Source organism: Oncorhynchus tshawytscha, unplaced genomic scaffold, assembly GCF_018296145.1.
Source record: "Oncorhynchus tshawytscha isolate Ot180627B unplaced genomic scaffold, Otsh_v2.0 Un_contig_5351_pilon_pilon, whole genome shotgun sequence".
NCBI classification, from domain to species: Eukaryota; Metazoa; Chordata; class Actinopteri; order Salmoniformes; family Salmonidae; genus Oncorhynchus; species Oncorhynchus tshawytscha.
This window is the reverse complement of record NW_024609687.1, coordinates 68226-92500: the sequence shown is the minus strand read 5'-3', so window position 1 is coordinate 92500 and position 24275 is coordinate 68226. Positions and strand designations below refer to the sequence as shown.

The 24275-nt window shown below is 41.2% G+C and overlaps 1 protein-coding gene across 1 annotated transcript in view; it reads left to right on the top strand.

The window, feature by feature from the left end:
- Positions 1-23890, top strand: part of otog (otogelin) — a 121587-nt gene extending 97697 nt beyond the window's left edge. Inside the window, exons 40-54 of the mRNA XM_042316955.1 lie at positions 2018-2206; positions 3189-3398; positions 4884-4988; positions 8258-8362; positions 10769-10870; positions 11022-11120; positions 11692-11704; positions 13368-13374; positions 13528-13603; positions 13760-13938; positions 15194-15298; positions 17028-17147; positions 17318-17363; positions 23153-23232; positions 23636-23890. Coding sequence (XP_042172889.1) covers positions 2018-2206; positions 3189-3398; positions 4884-4988; positions 8258-8362; positions 10769-10870; positions 11022-11120; positions 11692-11704; positions 13368-13374; positions 13528-13603; positions 13760-13938; positions 15194-15298; positions 17028-17147; positions 17318-17363; positions 23153-23232; positions 23636-23836 — 1637 coding nt within the window. The 3' untranslated portion in view covers positions 23837-23890. The remainder of the gene's footprint in view (positions 1-2017; positions 2207-3188; positions 3399-4883; positions 4989-8257; positions 8363-10768; positions 10871-11021; positions 11121-11691; positions 11705-13367; positions 13375-13527; positions 13604-13759; positions 13939-15193; positions 15299-17027; positions 17148-17317; positions 17364-23152; positions 23233-23635) is intronic.
- Positions 23891-24275: the final 385 nt, after the last annotated feature.

Below are 24275 nucleotides of genomic sequence, written 5' to 3'. Positions count from 1 at the left end.
TAATGTTATAACATCAGTCAATACACTATAATGTTATAACATCAGTCAATACACTATAATGTTATAACATCAGTCAATACACTATAATGTTATAACATCAGTCAATACACTATAATGTTATAACATCAGTCAATACACTATAATGTTATAACATCAGTCAATACACTATAATGTTATAACATCAGTCAATATACTATAATGTTATAACATCAGTCAATACACTATAATGTTATAACATCAGTACACTATAATGTTATAACATCAGTCAATACACTATAATGTTTTCATGTCTGTCAATACACTATAATGTTATAACATCAGTCAATACACTATAATGTTTTAACATGTCAGTCAATACACTATAATGTTATAACATCAGTCAATACACTATAATGTTATAACATCAGTCAATATACTATAATGTTATAACATCAGTCAATACACTATAATGTTATAACATCAGTCAATACACTATAATGTATAACATCAGTCAATACACTATAATGTTTTCATGTCAGTCAATACACTATAATGTATAACATCAGTCAATACACTATAATGTTTTCATGTCAGTCAATACACTTTTAATTTATAGGCAAGTCAGTTAAAGAACAAATTCTTATTTACAATGACGGCCTACCGGGGGTTAACTGCCTGTTCAGGGGCAGAACGACAGATTTTTATCTTGTCAGCTCAGGGATTCGAACCAGCAACCTTTCGGTTACTGGTCCAATGCTCTAACCACTAGGCTACCTGCAGCCCCACTTACAGTTTAATGTTTCCATGTCAGTCAATACACTCACAGTATAATGTTTTCATGTCAGTCAACACACTCACAGTATAATGTTTTAATGTCAGTCAACACACTCACAGTATAATGTTACCATGTCAGTCAACACACTCACAGTATAATGTTTCCTAGTAAGTCAACACACTCACAGTATAATGTTACCATGTCAGTCAACACACTCACAGTATAATGTTTTCATGTCAGTCAACACACTCACAGTATAATGTTTCCATGTCAGTCAACACACTCACAGTATAATGTTACCATGTCAGTCAACACACTCACAGTATAATGTTTTCATGTCAGTCAACACACTCACAGTATAATGTTACCATGTCAGTCAACACACTCACAGTATAATGTTACCATGTCAGTCAACACACTCACAGTATAATGTTACCATGTCAGTCAACACACTCACAGTATAATGTTTTCATGTCAGTCAACACACTCACAGTATAATTTTCCTAGTAAGTCAACACACTCACAGTATAATGTTTTAATGTCAGTCAACACACTCACAGTTTAATGTTTCCATGTCAGTCAACACACTAACAGTATAATGTTTTAATGTCAGTCAACACACTCACAGTATAATGTTTCCATGTCAGTCACACTCACAGTATAATGTTTTAATGTCAGTCAACACACTCACAGTATAATGTTTTAATGTCAGTCAACACACTCACAGTATAATGTTTTAATGTCAGTCAACACACTCACAGTATAATGTTTCCATGTCAGTCAACACACTCACAGTATAATGTTTTAATGTCAGTCAACACACTCACAGTATAATGTTTTAATGTCAGTCAACACACTCACAGTTTAATGTTTCCATGTCAGTCAACACACTCACAGTATAATGTTTTAATGTCAGTCAACACACTCACAGTATAATGTTTTAATGTCAGTCAACACACTCACAGTATAATGTTTTAATGTCAGTCAACACACCCACAGTATAATGTTTTAATGTCAGTCAACACACCCACAGTATAACGTTTTAATGTCAGTCAACACACTCACAGTATAACGTTTTAATGTCAGTCAACACACCCACAGTATAATGTTTTCATGTCAGTCAATGTCATTGTGTAAAGCAAAAGACAAAGTTCTGCATCATGGACATAAGAATATTGAATGAAGCTCTGACGCCTGTCGTGGTTCTGATAATGTTTATGAACAGTTTAAAACAGTGTCTGTCTCACCTCTCTCCTCTCCCAGCATTCATGTGTCCAGACCGACTGCGTTACCAGGCCTGTCTGCCTACCTGTACAGCCCAGTCCTGCTCCAACCACGACTTTGACCACGACCCTGAGCAGTGTACAGGCCTGACAGAGGGATGTGTTTGTCCTGAGGGCACTCTGCTCCATCGACCCTACTCTGCCCTCTGCATCCCCCCTGAGAAGTGTGGTAAGCCTTCACTGATCAACCCTCCGCCATCACACACACAATCAAATGAACACTGGTCAACATTCATATGATACAAAACACCCGGTCTGGTCTGGTCTGGTCTAGTCTGGTCTGGTCTAGTCTAGTCTGGTCTGGTCTAGTCTGGTCTAGTCTGGTCTAGTCTAGTCTGGTCTGGTCTAGTCTGGTCTGGTCTAGTCTGGTCTGGTCTGGTCTGGTCTCTGGTCTGGTCTGGTCTAGTCTGGTCTGGTCTGGTCTCTGGTCTGGTCTAGTCTGGTCTGGTCTGGTCTGGTCTGGTCTAGTCTGGTCTAGTCTGGTCTGGTCTGGTCTGGTCTGGTCTGGTCTAGTCTGGTCTGGTCTGGTCTGGTCTGGTCTGGTCTCTGGTCTAGTCTGGTCTGGTCTGGTCTGGTCTGGTCTGGTCTGGTCTGGTCTGGTCTGGTCTGGTCTGGTCTAGTCTGGTCTAGTCTAGTCTGGTCTAGTCTGGTCTGGTCTGGTCTGGTCTGGTCTGGTCTGGTCTGGTCTGGTCTGGTCTGGTCTGGTCTGGTCTAGTCTAGTCTGGTCTAGTCTGGTCTGGTCTGGTCTGGTCTGGTCTGGTCTGGTCTGGTCTGGTCTGGTCTGGTCTGGTCTAGTCTGGTCTAGTCTAGGTCTGGTCTAGTCTAGTCTAGTCTGGTCTAGTCTGGTCCTGGTCTGGTCTACTAGTCTGGTCTGGTCTGTAAGTCGCCTTGTCTGGTAAGAACATCTGAGTAATGCATCTTACACTTCAGTACATGTTTTATCTGTGTGTGTGTGTCCCAGCCTGTACGGACAGTTCGGGTGTACCCCGTGCTCCTGGCGAGGTGTGGAAGATATCTTACACTTCAGTACATATTTTATCTGTGTGTGTGTCCCAGCCTGTACGGACAGTTCGGGTGTACCCCGTGCTCCTGGCGAGGTGTGGAAGATATCTTACACTTCAGTACATATTTTATCTGTGTGTGTGTCCCAGCCTGTACGGACAGTTCGGGTGTACCCCGTGCTCCTGGCGAGGTGTGGAAGGCGTCTAAAGATGGCTGCTGTATGTATCGCTGTGACAACGACAGTATCGTTCCCGTGGAGTATAACTGCTCTGCCGTGTCTCAGCCGCTCTGCCGCAGGGCCGGGGAAGTGGTCATCGGTCTGGCAGACGACACCTCCTGCTGCCCACAGAAAGCCTGCGGTAAGCAACTAGCACATTACTACAGTACACTGGGAAAATTCAAGTTAGGTTAACCTAAAACTTAGTGGGTTAAACCAAATAACTTAAACCAGTGGTGGAAAATGTACTCGATTTAAATACTTGAGTAAAAGTAAAGATACCTTAATAGTAAAAAGAAAAGTCACCCAGTAAAATATTACTTCAGTAAAAGTCTAAAAGTATTTGGTTTTAAATATACTTAAATATCAGAAGTAAATGTAGGTGCTAAAATATACTTAAGTATGAAAAGTAAAAGTAAAAGTACGAATAATTTAAAATTCCTTATATTAAGCAAACCAGACGGCACAATTTGAATGTTTATTTTGTTATTTGACGAATAGCTAGGGTTTACACTCCGACCCTCAGACATCATCTCCGACCCTCAGACATCATCTCCGACCCTCAGACATCCTCTCCGACCCTCAGACATCATCTCCGACCCTCAGACATCATCTCCGACCCTCAGACATCATCTCCGACCCTCAGACATCATCTCCGACCCTCAGACATCATCTCCGACCCTCAGACATCATCTCCGTCCCTCAGACATCATCTCCGACCCTCAGACATCATCTCCGACCCTCAGACATCATTTAAAAACAAAGCATTTGTGTTTAGTGAGTCCCTCAGATCAGAGGCAGTAGGCAGTAAAAAAGTACATCATTTTCCATAGCAAAGTATATATTTTTTATTTAACCAGGCAAGTCAGTTAAGAACAAATTCTTATTTACAATGACGGCCTACACCGGTCAAACCTGGGCCAAACCTGGGTCAAATCTGGGTCAAATCTGGGCCAAACCTGGGCCAAACCTGGGTCAAACCTGGGTCAAACCTGGGCCAAACCTGGGTCAAACCTGGGCCAAACCTGGGTCAAACCTGGGCCAAACCTGGGTCAAATCTGGGTCAAACCTGGGCCAAACCTGGGTCAATTGTACGCCGTCCTATGGGACTCCCAATTACGGCCGGTTGTGATACAGCCTGGATTCAAACCGGGGTGTCTGTAATGAGATGCAGTGCCTTAGACTGCTCCCCCACTCAGGAGCCCAAGTAAAAGTAGTCAAAAATATGAATAATAAAGTAAAGTACAGATAACCCCCAAAAAAACAACTTAAGTAGTACTTTAAAGTATTTTTTACTTAAGTACTTTACACCAATGACTTGAACCAACTTAGCAAAGTCAGCTGCTGTCCTATGAAAGCCTGCTGTAAGACTCTGTCACAAGTGGACCACTACTCAAAAAGAATGAATCCGATGGCCCTGAAAACAATTGTGAAGTAACTTCAAAGAGTTGAGAGCTCAACTCAATGTCAACAGGAACTTCAGTTCCACTTGAACAATTTAGGAACGATGTTTAGGCGGCCATTATGTATTGTGATTGGTTTGTATTGATCTGATGGTGTCTGTCTGTCTGTCTGTCTGTCTGTCTGTCTCTCTCTCTGTCTGTCTGTCTCTCTGTCTGTCATCCAGTTTGTAACCAGACCCTGTGTGACATCTTCCCCCCGGAGTGTCAGTATGGAGAGAAGCTGGTGTCTTACTTCAGAGAGGACTCCTGCTGTCCAGACTACGTCTGTGGTGAGGGGTTCTGTATAATCACCACCACTAGGCCATACGATGATACTAAGCTATATTATGATAACAGGCTATATGATGATTCCAGGCTATATTATGATACCAGGCTATATGATGATACTAGGCTACATGATGATACCAGGCTACATGATGATACCAGGCTATATGATGATACTAGACTATATGATGATACTAAGTCTTATGATGATACTAGGCTAGATGATGATACCAGGCTACATGATGATACCAGGCTACATGATGATACCAGGCTACATGATGAGACCAGGCTACATGATGACACTAGGCTATATGATGATACTATTCTATATGATGATACTAAGTCTTATGATGATATCAGACTATATGATGATACTAGGCTATATGATGATTCCAGGCTATATGATGATACTAGGATATATGATGATACTAGGCTATATGATGATATCAGACTATATGATGATATCAGGCTATGTGATGATACTAGGCTATATGATGATACCAGGCTATATAATGATACAATTATAAATGATGATATTAGGATATATGATGATAACAGGCTACATGATGATACCAGGCTATATGATGATCCCAGGCTATATGATGATACTAGACTATATAATGATACAATTAGGTATGATGATACTAGGATATATGATGATAACAGGCTACATGATGATACCAGGCTATATGATGATACTAGACTATATAATGTTACAATTATATATGCTGATACTATTCTATATGATGATAACAGGCTACATGATGATACCAGACTATATGATGATACTATTCTATATGATGATATCAGACTATATGATGATATCAGGCTATGTGATGATACTAGACTATATAATGATACAATTAGGTATGATGATACTAGGCTACATGATGATACCAGGCTACATGATGATACCAGGCTATATGATGATACTAGACTATATGATGATACTAGACTATATAATGTTACAATTATATATGCTGATACTATTCTATATGATGATTCCAGGCTATATGATGATACTAGGCTATATGATGATACTAGGATATATGATGATACTAGGCTATATGATGATACTATGCTATATGATGATACCAGGCTACATGATGATACCAGGCTACATGATGATACCAGGCTACATGATGATACTAGGCTACATGATGATACCAGGCTATATGATGATTCCAGGCTATATGATGATACTAGGCTATATGATGATACTAGGATATATGATGATACTAGGCTATATGATGATATCAGGCTATGTGATGATACTAGGCTATATGATGATACCAGACTATATGATGATACTATTCTATATGATGATATCAGACTATATGATGATATCAGACTATATGATGATACTAGGCTATATGATGATATCAGGCTATGTGATGATACTAGGCTATATGATGATACCAGACTATATGATGATACTATTCTATATGATGATACTATTCTATATGATGATATCAGACTATATGATGATACTAGGCTATATGATGATTCCAGGCTATATGATGATACTAGGATATATGATGATACTAGGCTATATGATGATATCAGACTATATGATGATATCAGGCTATGTGATGATACTAGGCTATATGATGATACCAGGCTATATAATGATACAATTATAAATGATGATATTAGGATATATGATGATAACAGGCTATATGATGATACCAGACTATATGATGATACCAGGCTATATGATGATACCAGACTATATGATGATACCAGACTATATGATGATACCAGACTATATGATGATACTATTCTATATGATGATATCAGGCTATGTGATGATACTAGGCTATATGATGATACTAGGCTATATGATGATACTAGGCTATATGATGATACCAGAATATATGATGATACCAGGCTATATGATGATACCAGACTATATGATGATACCAGACTATATGATGATACAATTAGGTATGATGATACTATTCTATATGATGATATCAGACTATATGATGATATCAGGCTATGTGATGATACTAGACTATATAATGATACAATTAGGTATGATGATACTATTCTATATGATGATACCAGGCTATATGATGATCCCAGGCTATATGATGATACTAGACTATATAATGATACAATTAGGTATGATGATACTAGGATATATGATGATAACAGGCTACATGATGATACTAGACTATATGATGATACTAGACTATATAATGTTACAATTATATATGCTGATACTATTCTATATGATGATTCCAGGCTATATGATGATACTAGGCTATATGATGATACTAGGATATATGATGATACTAGGCTATATGATGATATCAGGCTATGTGATGATACTAGGCTATATGATGATACCAGACTATATGATGATACTATTCTATATGATGATATCAGACTATATGATGATATCAGGCTATGTGATGATACCAGGCTATATGATGATACCAGGCTATATGATGATACCAGACTATATGATGATACTATTCTATATGATGATACCAGACTATATGATGATACTATTCTATATGATGATATCAGACTATATGATGATATCAGGCTATGTGATGATACTAGGCTATATGATGATACCAGGCTATATGATGATACTAGGATATATGATGATATCAGACTATATGATGATACCAGAATATATGATGATACCAGGCTATATGATGATACCAGGCTATATGATGATACTATTCTATATGATGATACCAGACTATATGATGATACTATTCTATATGATGATATCAGACTATATGATGATATCAGGCTATGTGATGATACTAGGCTATATGATGATACCAGGCTATATGATGATACTAGGATATATGATGATATCAGACTATATGATGATATCAGGCTATGTGATGATACTATTCTATATGATGTTGACAGGCTAAATGAGGATACCAGGCTATGTGATGATACTATTCTATATGATGATACCAGACTATATGATGATACTATTCTATATGATGATACCAGCATATATGATGATACCAGAATATATGATGATACCAGACTATATGATGATACCAGGCTATATGATGATACCAGGCTATATGATGATACCAGGCTATATGGTGATACTAGGCTATATGATGATACCAGAATATATGATGATACCAGGCTATATGATGATACCAGACTATATGATGATACCAGGCTATATGGTGATACTAGGCTATATGATGATACTCGGCCATGGTGATACATATGTTTAAACTGTGTGTTGTATGTGTATTTCTGTGTGTGTGTGTGTTGTGTACAGAGTGTGACCCAGAGCGCTGTGAGTCAGACGTCCCAGCCTGTAGAGAGGACCAGACCCTCATCGCCACCAGGGCTGATGGCAGCTGCTGCCTGGCACACATCTGTAGTGAGTCAACTACAACCATGACCACAATATAACCACAACCATGACCACAATATAACCACAACCATGACCACAATATAACCACAACCATGACCACAATATAACCACAACCATGACCACAATATAACCACAACCATGACCACAATATAACCACAACCATGACCACAATATAACCACAACCATGACAGACCAGCAATATAACCACAACCATGACCACAATATAACCACAACCATGACCACAATATAACCACAACCATGACCACAATATAACCACAACCATGACCACAATATAACCACAACCATGACCACAATATAACCACAACCATGACCGCACATATAACCACAACCATGACCACAATATAACCACAACCATGACCGCAATATAACCACAACCATGACCGCAATATAACCACAACCATGACCACAATATAACCACAACCATGACCACAATATAACCAATATAACCACAACCAGCATGACCACAATATAACCACAACCATGACCACAATATAACCACAACCATGACCACAATATAACCACAACCATGACCACAATATAACCACAACCATGACCACAATATAACCACAACCATGACCGCAATATAACCACAACCAGGACCACAATATAACCACAACCATGACAACCATATAACCAGCAATCATCCCTACAACATAACCACAACCATGACCGCAATATAACCACAACCATGACCACAATATAACCACAACCATGACCGCAATATAACCACAACCATGACCGCAATATAAACACAACCATGACCGCAATATAACCACAACCATGACCACAATATAACCACAATGCAACCATGACAGACCAGCATCATCCCACAACATAACCACAACCATGACCACAATATAACCACAACCACGACCACAATATAACCACAACCATGACCACAATATAACCACAACCATGACAGACCAGCATCATCCCACAACATAACCAGAATATAATCTTTGTCATGCCATTATACACATTGTTAAAGTTATGTGTTTTGCTGTCAAACTGTGGTGTCTCCTCTCTCCAGTGTGTTGATGTGTCTCCTCTCTCCAGTGTGTTGATGTGTCTCCTCTCTCCAGTGTGTTGATGTGTCTCCTCTCTCCAGTGTGTTGATGTGTCTCCTCTCTCCAGTGTGTTGATGTGTCTCCTCTCTCCAGTGTGTTGATGTGTCTCCTTTCTCCAGTGTGTTGATGTGTCTCCTCTCTCCAGTGTGTTGATGTGTCTCCTCTCTCCAGTGTGTTGATGTCTCCTTTCTCCAGTGTGTTGATGTCTCCTCTCTCCAGTGTGTTGATGTGTCTCCTCTCTCCAGTGTGTTGATGTGTCTCCTCTCTCCAGTGTGTTGATGTCTCCTCTCTCCAGTGTGTTGATGTCTCCTCTCTCCAGTGTGTTGATGTGTCTCCTTTCTCCAGTGTGTTGATGTGTCTCCTTTCTCCAGTGTGTTGATGTGTCTCCTCTCTCCAGTGTGTTGATGTGTGTCCTTTCTCCAGTGTGTTGATGTGTCTCCTCTCTCCAGTGTGTTGATGTGTCTCCTCTCTCCAGTGTGTTGATGTGTCTCCTCTCTCCAGTGTGTTGATGTGTCTCCTCTCTCCAGTGTGTTGATGTGTCTCCTCTCTCCAGTGTGTTGATGTGTCTCCTTTCTCCAGTGTGTTGATGTGTGTCCTCTCTCCAGTGTGTTGATGTGTCTCCTTTCTCCAGTGTGTTGATGTGTCTCCTCTCTCCAGTGTGTTGATGTGTCTCCTTTCTCCAGTGTGTCCTTTCTCCAGTGTGTTGATGTGTCTCCTCTCTCCAGTGTGTTGATGTGTCTCCTTTCTCCAGTGTGTTGATGTGTCTCCTCTCTCCAGTGTGTTGATGTGTCTCCTTTCTCCAGTGTGTTGATGTGTGTCTCTCTCCAGTGTGTTGATGTGTCTCCTTTCTCCAGTGTGTTGATGTGTCTCCTTTCTCCAGTGTGTTGATGTGTTGATCTCCTTTCTCCAGTGTGTTGATGTGTCTCCTTTCTCCAGTGTGTTGATGTGTGTGTTGATGTCTCCTTTCTCCAGTGTGTTGATGTCTCCTTTCTCCAGTGTGTTGATGTGTCCTTTCTCCAGTGTGTTGATGTGTCTCCTTTCTCCAGTGTGTTGATGTGTCTCCTTTCTCCAGTGTGTTGATGTGTCTCCTTTCTCCAGTGTGTTGATGTGTCTCCTTTCTCCAGTGTGTTGATGTGTCTCCTTTCTCCAGTGTTGTTCTTCAACATTCATCCAGAATGCTCCTGCCACAGCCCAGAAGCCAAGTGGCTCTAAACCTGTCCCCAGTCAACGCTATCAGCCCAGCTATTTGTTCAATGTTGATGTGTCTCCAGTGTGTTGATGTGTCTCCTTTCTCCAGTGTGTTGATGTGTCTCCTTGTCTCCAGTGTGTGGTTCCTGTTTGGAGGTGGTTCCAAACTGCCAGGATGGAGAGGTGTTGACGGTGGACGCCAACAGTACAGACCTCTGCTGTCCTGTCTACCACTGTGGTGAGTACAACACACACGTTGATGTGTCACGTGTGTTGATGTTCACACACACTCACACGTGTGTTGACGTGTCACACACACACCAGTGTGTTGATGTGTCTCACACACACACAGTGTGTTGAGTGTCTCTGATTCCTGTGTGTGTGTGCAGTGTGTGAGCCGTACCGGTGTGCTGAGTTGTCATGTCCCTTGGGGATGTCTGCTGTCACCGTGTCCCCTCCAGACCACTGCTGTCCCCTGCACACCTGCGGTAAAGTAGCTTCTTACACCATCACGTAACGGGGGAACATGCGTCCTCCTCCATCACGTTGCAACCTGTTAGCCTCCAGTTGAATCAGTCTAACTCTCATGTAGTTTATTCATCCCCCCCCCAAAAAAATAACACAAATTGAAAATGTTATTTTTTGTTTCCCTATTTTTTTCCAGAATGTGCGTGTGACAAACTGTCGAAGCCAAAATGTGTTCTGGTAGGTTTATGTATGATTCCACATGATAATGGATGAGATCATGTTATCTCTGTAGAGGATGTGTTCTGGTAGGTTTCTGTATGATTCCACATGATAATGGATGTGATCATGTTACCTCTGTAGAGGATGTGTTCTGGTAGGTTTCTGTATGATTCCACATGATAATGGATGAGATCATGTTATCTCTGTAGAGGATGTGTTCTGGTAGGTTTCTGTGTGTTGATGATTCCAGTGATAATGGATGAGATCATGTTATCTCTGTAGAGGATGTGTTCTGGTAGGTTTCTGTATGATTCCACATGATAATGGATGAGATCATGTTATCTCCGTGTTGATGTGTCTCCTTGTCTCCAGAGGATGTGTTCTGGTAGGTTTCTGTATGATTCCACATGATAATGGATGAGATCATGTTATCTCTGTAGAGGATGTGTTCTGGTAGGTTTCTGTATGATTCCACATGATAATGGATGAGATCATGTTATCTCTGTAGAGGATGTGTTCTGGTAGGTTTCTGTATGATTCCACATGATAATGGATGAGATCATGTTATCTCTGTAGAGGATGTGTTCTGGTAGGTTTATGTATGATTCCACATGATAATGGATGAGATCATGTTACCTCTGTAGAGGATGTGTTCTGGTAGGTTTCTGTATGATTCCACATGATAATGGATGTGATCATGTTACCTCTGTAGAGGATGTGTTCTGGTAGGTTTCTGTATGATTCCACATGATAATGGATGAGATCATGTTATCTCTGTAGAGGATGTGTTCTGGTAGGTTTCTGTATGATTCCACATGATAATGGATGTGATCGTGTTATCTCTGTAGTGGATGTGTTCGTGTTATCTCTGTAGTGGATGTGTTTGTGTTATCTCTGTAGAGGATGTGTTCATGATATCTCTGTAGAGGATGTGTTTGTGTTATCTCTGTAATGGATATGTCCCTGTAGTGGATGTGTTCGTGTTATCTCTGTAGTGGATGTGTTCGTGTTATCTCTGTAGTGGATGTGTTCGTGTTATCTCTGTAGTGGATGTGTTCGTGTTATCTCTGTAGAGGATGTGTTCGTGTTATCTCTGTAGTGGATGTGTTCGTGTTATCTCTGTAATGGATGTGTTCGTGTTATCTCTGTAATGGATGTGATCGTGTTATCTCTGTAATGGATGTGTTCCTGTAGTGGATGTGTTCATGTTATCTCTGTAGTGGATGTGTTCGTGTTATCTCTGTAGTGGATGTGTTTGTGTTATCTCTGTAGTGGATGTGTTCGTGTTATCTCTGTAGTGGATGTGTTATCTCTGTAGAGGAGTGTGTTATCTCTGTAATGGATGTGTCTCTGTAATGGATGTGTTCATGTTATCTCTGTAGAGGATGTGTTCATGTTATCTCTGTAGAGGATGTGTTCATGTTATCTCTTTAGAGGATGTGTTCATGTTATCGCTGTAGAGGATGTGTTCATGTTATCTCTGTAGTGGATGTGTTCATGTTATCTCTGTAATGGATGTGTTCGTGTTATCTCTGTACTGGAAGTGATCGTGTTATCTCTGTAGAGGATGTGTTCATGTTATCTCTGTAGAGGATGTGTTCATGTTATCTCTGTACTGGAAGTGATCGTGTTATCTCTGTAGAGGATGTGTTCATGTTATCTCTGTAGTGGATGTGTTCGTGTTATCTCTGTAATGGATGTAATGGAGATGATCATATCTCTGTAGTGGATGTGTTTGTGTTATCTCTGTAATTGATGTGTTCGTGTTATCTCTGTAATGGATGTGGTCGTGTTATCTCTGTTGTGGATGTGATCATGTTCTCTCGTAGAGGATGTGTTATCTCTGTAGTGGATGTGTTTGTGTTATCTCTGTAGTGGATGTGTTTGCGTTATCTCTGTAGTGGATGTGTTTGTGTTATCTCTGTAGTGGATGTGTTCATGTTATCTCTGTAGTGGATGTGTTCGTGTTATCTCTGTAGTGGATGTGTTCGTGTTATCTCTGTAATGGATGTGTTCGTGTTATCTCTGTAATGGATGTGTCTCTGTAGTGGATGTGTTCGTGTTATCTCTGTAGTGGATGTGTTCGTGTTATCTCTGTAGTGGATGTGTTTGTGTTATCTCTGTAGTGGATGTGTTCGTGTTATCTCTGTGTTTGTTTGTGCTGTATAGCTGTGCTGTTCGCTGGCTGACGTGTTGTCTTCTGAATAGGGAGAGACCATGCAGGTGGACAGGGCTTTCCTAGCAGACCCAACGAACCAGTGTTCCTGTAAGAGATTTAACTGTGGTAAGTGCACGGGTATCATTAGACAGTAACAAACCTTTTCCATTATACAATCATTTCATATTTCATATTATATAAGTGTGTTCATGTACAGTACATTTTTAATGAATGTGTGTTCATGCGTGTCTGTGCCTGTGTTTGTCTGTACCCCTCTTACAGTGCGTGAGGCGGTGTGTGTGGACGGGGAGCGGGGTGTTATGCATCCAGGTCAGACCCTCGTGGATCACAGTCAGGAGGGGGTGTGTCTCACCACCCAGTGTAGCCACAGTCTGGATCCCACCACGGGCTTCCACCTCCTCCGCACCGCCACCACCAACTGCTCTGCTCAGTGCCAACCGGTTAGTCAGTTAGCATCAGGATGCTAATGTCTGATACCTCAACTGCTACAAATGCTACTACTGCTGTTCCTATTCAGTACTCCTAGCCTAATGCTAATGTCTGATATCTCAACCGCTACAAATGCTACTACTGCTGTCCCTATTCAGTACTCCTAGCCTAATGCTAATGTATGATATCTCAACCGCTACAAATGCTACTACTGCTGTCCCTATTCAGTACTACTAGCCTAATGCTAATATCTGATACCTCAACTGCTACAAATGCTACTATTACTGTCCCTATTCAGTACTCCTAGCCTAATGCTAGTGTTTGATACCTCAACTGCTCCAAATGCTTCTATTGCTGTCCCTATTCAGCAGTAGCCTACTGCTAGTATTGTTAATACAGGTACTATTACTCTTACGACAGTATATATGAATATATCAACTCAGGAAAAAAAGAAACATCCTTTTTTCAGGATCCTGTCTTTCAAACATAATTTGTAAAAATCCAAATAACTTCACAGATCTTCATTGTAAAGGGTTTAAACAATGTTTCCCATGCTTTTTCAATGAACTATAAACAATTAATGAACATGCACCTGTGGAACGGTCGTTAAGACACTAACAGACACTAACATATATATGTGTGTAAATATATATATATATATATATATATACAGTAGGGAGAACATGTATTTGATACACTGCCGATTTTGCAGGTTTTCCTACTTACAAAGCATGTAGAGGTCTGTAATTTTTTATCAAAGTTACACTTCAACTGTGAGAGACGGAATCTAAAAAAAAAATCCAGAAGATCACATTGTATGATTTTTAAGTAAAATAATTTATAATACAGGTACTATTACTACAGTAGATATGAATATACATAAAATACAGGTACTATAACTATTACTACAGTAGATATGAATATATACATAAAATACAGGTACTATAACTATTACTACAGTACATATGAATACATATATATAAAATACAGGTACTATAACTATTACTACAGTAGATATGAATATATACATAAAATACAGGTACTATAACTATTACTACAGTACATATGAATACATATATATAAAATACAGGTACTATAACTATTACTACAGTAGATATGAATACATATATATATATAAAATACAGGTACTATAACTATTACTACAGTAGATATGAATACATATATATATATACAATACAGGTACTATAACTATTACTACAGTATATATGAATATATATGTTACTGTAGGCCTGTACTATCTTTTAGAACCAGATATACATCCCTCCCAAAGACCAGATGATGTGCTGTGGTGTCTGCAGGAACATCTCCTGTCTCTACCACAATGACAACGGTACTACACTCCTCTACAAGGTACAGTACAGCAATGGTTCACCCTCTGGACAGGCCAGGTACCCCCAAGTTAACTAATCAGTCCTGGTACTAACCTCTGGACAGGCCAGGTACCCCCAGGTTATCTAATCAGTCCTGGTACTAACCTCTGGACAGGCCAGGTACCCCCAGGTTAACTAATCAGTCCTGGTACTACCCTCTGGACAGGCCAGGTACCCCCAGGTTAACTAATCAGTCCTGGTACTAACCTCTGGACAGGCCAGGTACCCCCAGGTTATCTAATCAGTCCTGGTACTACCCTCTGATAGGCCAGGTACCCCCAGGTTAACTAATCAGTCCTGGTACTAACCTCTGGACAGGCCAGGTACCCCCAGGTTATCTAATCAGTCCTGGTACTACCCTCTGGACAGGCCAGGTACCCCCAGGTTATCTAATCAGTCCTGGTACTACCCTCTGATAGGCCAGGTACCCCCAGGTTATCTAATCAGTCCTGGTACTACCCTCTGATAGGCCAGGTACCCACAGGTTATCTAATCAGTCCTGGTACTAACCTCTGGACAGGCCAGGTACCCCCAGGTTAACTAATCAGTCCTGGTACTACCCTCTGGACAGGCCAGGTACCCCCAGGTTATCTAATCAGTCCTGGTACTAACCTCTGGACAGGCCAGGTACCCCCAGGTTATCTAATCAGTCCTGGTACTACCCTCTGGACAGGCCAGGTACCCCCAGGTTATCTAATCAGTCCTGGTAGTACCCTCTGATAGGCCAGGTACCCCCAGGTTATCTAATCAGCCCTGGTACTACCCTCTGATAGGCCAGGTACCCCCAGGTTATCTAATCAGTCCTGGTACTAAACTCTGATAGGCCAGGTACCCCCAGGTTAACTAATCAGTCCTGGTACTAACCTCTGGACAGGCCAGGTACCCCCAGGTTATCTAATCAGTCCTGGTACTACCCTCTGATAGGCCAGGTACCCCCAGGTTATCTAATCAGTCCTGGTACTAAACTCTGATAGGCCAGGTACCCACAGGTTATCTAATCAGTCCTGGTACTAACCTCTGGACAGGCCAGGTACCCCCAAGTTAACTAATCAGTCCTGGTACTAACCTCTGGACAGGCCAGGTACCCCCAGGTTAACTAATCAGTCCTGGTACTACCCTCTGATAGGCCAGGTACCCCCAGGTTATCTAATCAGCCCTGGTACTACCCTCTGATAGGCCAGGTACCCCCAGGTTATCTAATCAGTCCTGGTACTACCCTCTGATAGGCCAGGTACCCCCAGGTTATCTAATCAGCCCTGGTACTACCCTCTGATAGGCCAGGTACCCCCAGGTTATCTAATCAGTCCTGGTACTACCCTCTGGACAGGCCAGATCCATCAGGTTGTCTAATCAGTCCTGTTACTACCCTCTGATAGGCCAGGTACCCACAGGTTATCTAATCAGTCCTGGTACTACCCTCTGGACAGGCCAGGTACCCCCAGGTTATCTAATCAGTCCTGGTACTAAACTCTGATAGGCCAGGTACCCCCAGGTTATCTAATCAGTCCTGGTACTACCCTCTGATAGGCCAGGTACCCCCAGGTTATCTAATCAGTCCTGGTACTACCCTCTGATAGGCCAGGTACCCCCAGGTTATCTAATATTGGTACTACCCTCTGATAGGCCAGGTACCCCCAGGTTAACAACACTGCAGATCATCAAGGTAAAGTAATAATGTATTGATCTGGATGATTGTATTGATGTTTCAGCCTGGGAAGTCGTGGGTGTCAGACTGTATGAAGTATGATTGTACCGACACACTGTCAGGCCCGACCCTGGTGTCCTACTCATTCAGCTGTCCACCTTTCAACCAGACAGAGTGTATGAAGGTATGGTTAACACACACACACACACACACACACACACACACACACACACACACACACACAGACGCACACACACACACGCTTTGGTCAGTCTTTGTAACACTACTACCTCTCTATGATGTTATTTTAGTTGACCTTTAACCCCTGAGATGTGACTGTTGTCTCCACTCTAGATTGGTGGAACCATTGTAAGTTACATGGATGGATGCTGCAAGACATGTGAGTAAAGAGAAAGACTACCTGTCCAGCTATGGTTTCTGGGTAGCTTCCTGTACGCCCATATTAAGTATCTCCCTGTATGCCCATATTTAGTCTCTCCCTTTATGCCCATATTAAGTATCTCCCTGTATGCCCATGTTTAGTCTCTCCCCGTATGCCCATCTTTAGTCTCTCCCTGTATGCCCATATTAAGTCTCTCACTGTATGCCCATGTTTAGTCTCTCCCCGTATGCCCATCTTTAGTCTCTCCCTGTATGTCCATATTAAGTCTCTCCCTGTATGCCCATCTTTAGTCTCTCCCTGTATGCCCATGTTTAGTCTCTCCCTGTATGCCCATGTTTAGTCTCTTCCTGTATGTCCATGTTTAGTCTCTCCCTGTATGCCCATGTTTAGTCTCTTCCTGTATGTCCATGTTTAGTCTCTCCCTGTATGTCCATCTTTAGTCTCTTCCTGTATGCCCATGTTTAGTCTCTCCCTGTATGTCCATATTTAGTCTCTTCCTGTATGCCCATGTTTAGTCTCTTCCTGTATGCCCATATTAAGTCTCTCCCTGTATGCCCATGTTTAGTCTCTTCCTGTATGCCCATATTAAGTCTCTCCCTGTATGCCCATGTTTAGTCTCTCCCTGTATACCCATGTTTAGTCTCTTCCTGTATGCCCATGTTTAGTCTCTTCCTGTATGCCCATGTTTAGTCTCTCCCTGTATGCCCATGTTTAGTCTCTCCCTGTATGCCCATGTTTAGTCTCTTCCTGTATGCCCATGTTTAGTCTCTTCCTGTATGCCCATGTTTAGTCTCTCCCTGTATGCCCATATTTAGTCTCTCCCTGTATGCCCATGTTTAGTCTCTCCCTGTATGCCCATATTAAGTCTCTTCCTGTATGCCCATGTTTAGTCTCTTCCTGTATGCCCATGTTTAGTCTCTCCCTGTATGCCCATGTTTAGTCTCTTCCTGTATGCCCATGTTTAGTCTCTTCCTGTATGCCCATGTTTAGTCTCTTCCTGTATGCCCATGTTTAGTCTCTTCCTGTATGCCCATGTTTAGTCTCTTCCTGTATGCCCATATTTAGTCTCTCCCCGTATGCCCATGTTTAGTCTCTCCCCGTATGCCCATGTTTAGTCTCTTCCTGTATGCCCATGTTTAGTCTCTTCCTGTATGCCCATATTTAGTCTCTCCCCACCTGCTTCTACTGAAGTTAATCTATGCTACCTGTTTGTCGGATAACGTGTGTTTCCCAGTATATGTTTGTCCTTCAGTTTATGACCTCACCACTTCAATCAGACATTTTCTCACTCCGCTTATGCTTAAAATATTTTGGTTTCCCCCCTTTTGTGGAAACTACCTACTGTTTTAGGCAATACCTACAGCAATATGATGTTGTGGCTCTACTATGCCCCCCCCAAAGGGTCTATTAACAGTAATAGGAATAGATGCTTTTCAGTGAAAATAACCGTCATACACTTTACAAGCAAAATAATCTAATCTGACATCCATGTTACCATGACTGCCAAAGGCCACACTTGGCGTGTTCAGGGGGATTCAACATCCATACATGAATTTGTTCACACACCAATGACAAATGTAAACCAGCAGTTTACATTTGCTACTATGGTATTTACGGTAACTTCATTGAAAAGCATATAGAAATGCTACTATGGTATTTACGGTAACTTCATTGAAAAGCATATAGAAATGCTACTATGGTATTTACGGTAACTTCATTGAAAAGCATATAGAAATGCTACTATGGTATTTACGGTAACGTCATTGAAAAGCATATAGAAATGCTAATCAGACATTTACGGTAACTCATTGAAAAGCATATAGAAATGCTACTATGGTATTTACGGTAACGTCATTGAAAAGCATATAGAAATGCTACTATGGTATTTACGGTAACTTCATTGAAAAGCATATAGAAATGCTACTATGGTATTTACGGTAACTTCATTGAAAAGCATATAGAAATGCTACTATGGTATTTACGGTAACTTCATTGAAAAGCATATAGAAATGCTACTATGGTATTTACGGTAATTAACATTGAAAAGCATATAGAAATGCTACTATGGTATTTACGAAATTGAAAAGCATATAGAAATGCTACTATGGTATTTACGGTAACGTCATTGAAAAGCATATAGAAATGCTACTATGGTATTTACGGTAACGTCATTGAAAAGCATATAGAAATGCTACTATGGTATTTACGGTAACGTCATTGAAAAGCATATAGAAATGCTACTATGGTATTTACGGTAACTTCATTGAAAAGCATATAGAAATGCTACTATGGTATTTACGGTAACGTCATTGAAAAGCATATAGAAATGCTACTATGTATTTACGGTAACGTCATTGAAAAATATAGAAATGCTACTATGGTATTTACGGTAACGTCATTGAAAAGCATATAGAAATGCTACTATGGTATTTACGGTAACTTCATTGAAAAGCATATAGAAATGCTACTATGGTATTTACGGTAACTTCATTGAAAAGCATATAGAAATGCTACTATGGTATTTACGGTAACTTCATTGAAAAGCATATAGAAATGCTACTATGGTATTTACGGTAACTTCATTGAAAAGCATATAGAAATGCTACTATGGTATTTACGGTAACGTCATTGAAAAGCATATAGAAATGCTACTATGGTATTTACGGTAACTTCATTGAAAAGCATATAGAAATGCTACTATGGTATTTACGGTAACGTCATTGAAAAGCATATAGAAATGCTACTATGGTATTTACGGTAACGTCATTGAAAAGCATATAGAAATGCTACTATGGTATTTACGGTAACGTCATTGAAAAGCATACAGAACTAGAAAGATGGAGTTGGGTTACTTTTCTTCCTTTTTGTGTTGGTGTACCAATCCCACCAGGTACCGGATATTCTCTCTTCCCCTTCCCTGTTAGTCCCCTGACACCCACAGTTAACACAAACTGTGAACGAGGTACCCGTCACTGATACAGATCTCTATGAGACAACAAGGCTTGCCAGCACCATTGTTGATATCCAACAATGTACTCCCTTTTTTTTTTACATAAACAATTACAGTACAGGACAAGTCAAAACAGACTCTTAAAAAAAAACGTGTCATTTTTTGTTGTTGTCATCCACTATTTTGTTGCCATTTTTCCTCCAATTGTCCTCTGCGGATCACATGACACAGCTAAATCTTTCCCCGTTTTGCACTGTTGGGGGCAGTGCATTGTTGATCGCCAACAATGTACTGTTGGTAGTGGCCAAGTAGTCTGCAGTCGGTTAGATGTCTGCATGGTGTCTTGAACTGTAGTAGGGCGTCTTTTAGTACTGCTGAACACGGGTGTTCTGGGGGTTTGTACTGTCGCTAATGTTTTGGCTAATATGGTATAATTTGTATCCATTTATAAAAATAATTGTGTGCTCCTCTTTATGTAATACTTCCCATAGTGGGGCGACAGGGTAGCCTAGTGGTTAGAGCGGTGGACTAGTAACCGGAAGGTTGCAAGTTCAAACCCCCGAGCTGACATGGTACAAATCTGTCGTTCTGCCCCTTAACAAGGCAGTTAACCCCACTGTTCCTAGGCCGTCATAGAAAATAAGATTTTGTTCTTAACTGATTTGCCTATTTAAATAAAGGTAAATAAAATAGTTTCCCCCATCCTAGTCTTCCTGAAAGATGATGTGCAGTAGCACTGAAATATTTTATGCCATATTATCCAAACAATAACATCACCTGCTAACAAGTACTAGATGTATTCTGGTGAAAGGGTATCTGTTCTGTTTCTGAAACTTACTTTTATTAGAGGTTATAGTGGGCTTTTCACTCTTACGACAACGGACATATCCGTGTTACTAGGCGATAAATGTCAGATATTACATCAGCTCCATGCATTGTAACAGGGATATGTCATTTGTCATGCTTTAAAAAAAATAAATTGTGTCATAAACTATTGCAAAAAAAATATTATGACATACACATAAATGTCAGTCTTATAACCATTAGATTGTCAACATTATGTCTTCTGCTTGAAGTGGTTGAAAGTAGACCCTTGTCAATAGGTACATAGGGTAGTAATGTGTTATCATCACATAGGATTCTTAGTAACACATTTTAGTTGATTAACTAGGCAGCTACGTGGGGGAAAGAATTCTGTGATGGAATTACACATTGGTTAACATGTTTTTGTTTTTTACACTGACGCCTCGTCTACACAGAGGATTAAACCAATAGGCTTACGCATCGCAGACCTCTCATACAATTGATATTCAAGTATGACTTATTTCTGGCCTCCCTAAACCATTTCACGTTAAAATCAATATTGCCGCCGTGGGGTATTGTCGCTAACAAAAACCTTGTCTTATGTACAATTTACATTCTGACAGCATGACAACAGTTGTACTGTTTCTACTTCCTCTGTCTCTCTCTGTTCATGTGTTCCTTCATGGTTTCTACTTCCTCTGTCTCTCTCTGTTCATGTGTTCCTTCATGGTTTCTACTTCCTCTGTCTCTCTCTGTTCATGTGTTCCTTCATGGTTTCTACTTCCTCTGTCTCTCTCTGTTCATGTGTTCCTTCATGGTTTCTACTCCCTCTGTCTCTCTCTGTTCATGTGTTCCTTCATGGTTTCTACTTCCTCTGTCTCTCTCTGTTCATGTGTTCCTTCATGGTTTCTACTTCCTCTGTCTCTCTCTGTTCATGTGTTCCTTCATGGTTTCTACTTCCTCTGTCTCTCTCTGTTCATGTGTTCCTTCATGGTTTCTACTTCCTCTGTCTCTCTCTGTTCATGTGTTCTAATGGTCTAATGGTTGTTCTTCAGAACCAGATCCAGACTGATGGGATGTGTGGTCAGAACCATATTAAGACTGATGTGATGTGTGGTCAGAACCAGATCCAGACTGATGTGATGTGTGGTCAGAACCAGATCCAGACTGATGTGATGTGTGGTCAGAACCAGATCCAGACTGATGAGATGTGTGGTCAGAACCAGATCCAGACTGATGAGATGTGTGGTCAGAACCAGATCCAGACTGATGAGATGTGTGGTCAGAACCAGATCCAGACTGATGTGATGTGTGGTCAGAACCAGATCCAGACTGATGTGATGTGTGGTCAGAACCAGATCCAGACTGATGGGATGTGTGGTCAGAACCAGATCCAGACTGATGGGATGTGTGGTCAGAACCAGATCCAGACTGATGTGATGTGTGGTCAGAACCACATCCAGACCAATGTGATGTGTTGTCAGAACCATATTAAGACTGATGTGATGTGTGGTCAGAACCAGATCCAGACTGATGTGATGTGTGGTCAGAACCAGATCCAGACTGATGTGATGTGTGGTCAGAACCAGATCCAGACTGATGTGATGTGTGGTCAGACCCAGATCCAGACAGATGGGATGTGTGGTCAGAACCAGATCCAGACTGATGTGACGTGTGGTCAGAACCAGATCCAGACTGATGTGATGTGTGGTCAGAACCAGATCCAGACTGATGTGATGTGTGGTCAGAACCAGATCCAGACTGATGTGATGTGTGGTCAGAACCAGATCCAGACAGATGGGATGTGTGGTCAGAACCAGATCCAGACTGATGTGATGTGTGGTCAGAACCAGATCCAGACTGATGTGATGTGTGGTCAGAACCAGATCCAGACTGATGTGATGTGTGGTCAGAACCAGATCCAGACTGATGTGACGTGTGGTCAGAACCAGATCCAGACTGATGTGATGTGTGGTCAGAACCAGATCCAGACTGATGTGATGTGTGGTCATTGTATTTGTGAACCCTGCAGGTAAAGAAGATGGGAAGTCCTGTCAGAAGGTGACAGTAAGGATGACGATACGGAAGAACGACTGTCGCAGTAACAGACCGGTACGTTTTTTTTTGTCTTAATTGATTCTGACCTGGTTATATAAATGTTACATCAAAATGTAGGAATAGCACCATGTCTGGGAAACGTGTTTCTGGATGAGTAGGAGGGTCAAGTCCATCATGGATTATTGTGCCACGATAGTTAAGCAATATCTTCATCACGATAACGGCTTTTATCATGATGTCTTAAAAAAAGAAAACGCAAAAAGCTAATCTTTATGTAGCATTAAGGATAATTCATAGCCCATCTACACGACCTGGATTAAAGAGGTACGGTCATTTTATATGGCGTAGATCAGCTACGAACTGTCCTTAATGCTATATTTGGCGTAGTCGGCAGGATTAGGATATTCACATTTAGCATTACATCCACCTTGTTACATTTTTTTTTTTCCCCCTCCAGGTCAACATAGTGTCATGTGACGGGAAGTGTCCGTCGGCCAGTATTTACAACTACAACATCAACACGTACGCCAGGTTCTGTAAGTGCTGCCGTGAGATGGGGCTGCAGAGGCGCTCCGTGCAGCTCTACTGCAGTGGCAACTCCACGTGGGTCAACTACTCTATACAGGAACCCACCGACTGCTCCTGCCAGTGGTCTTAGTGGCCACACAGAGACACACACACACATGACCGTCTGCACACATGACCGTTATTCACTACAGGTGTACACACAGGTGTACACACATTAAGTATATACACACACACACACACACACACACACACACACACACACACACACACACACACACACACACACACACACACACACACACACACACGCACACATGACCGTTATTCACTACAGGTGTACACACATTAAGTATACACACACACACACACACACACACACACACACACACACACACACACACACACACACACACACTGCAGAGACACTACTCTTGCATGTCAGAGGGACAACAGAAGGGGTTAGGTATAGCAGAGCATGGTTTAGCGGCTTTGGGGCAGTTGAAGGTGGGTATATATACGGACACAGCACAGCATCTATACAGGCTGAGAGGAGGAGGAAGCTATGAGTG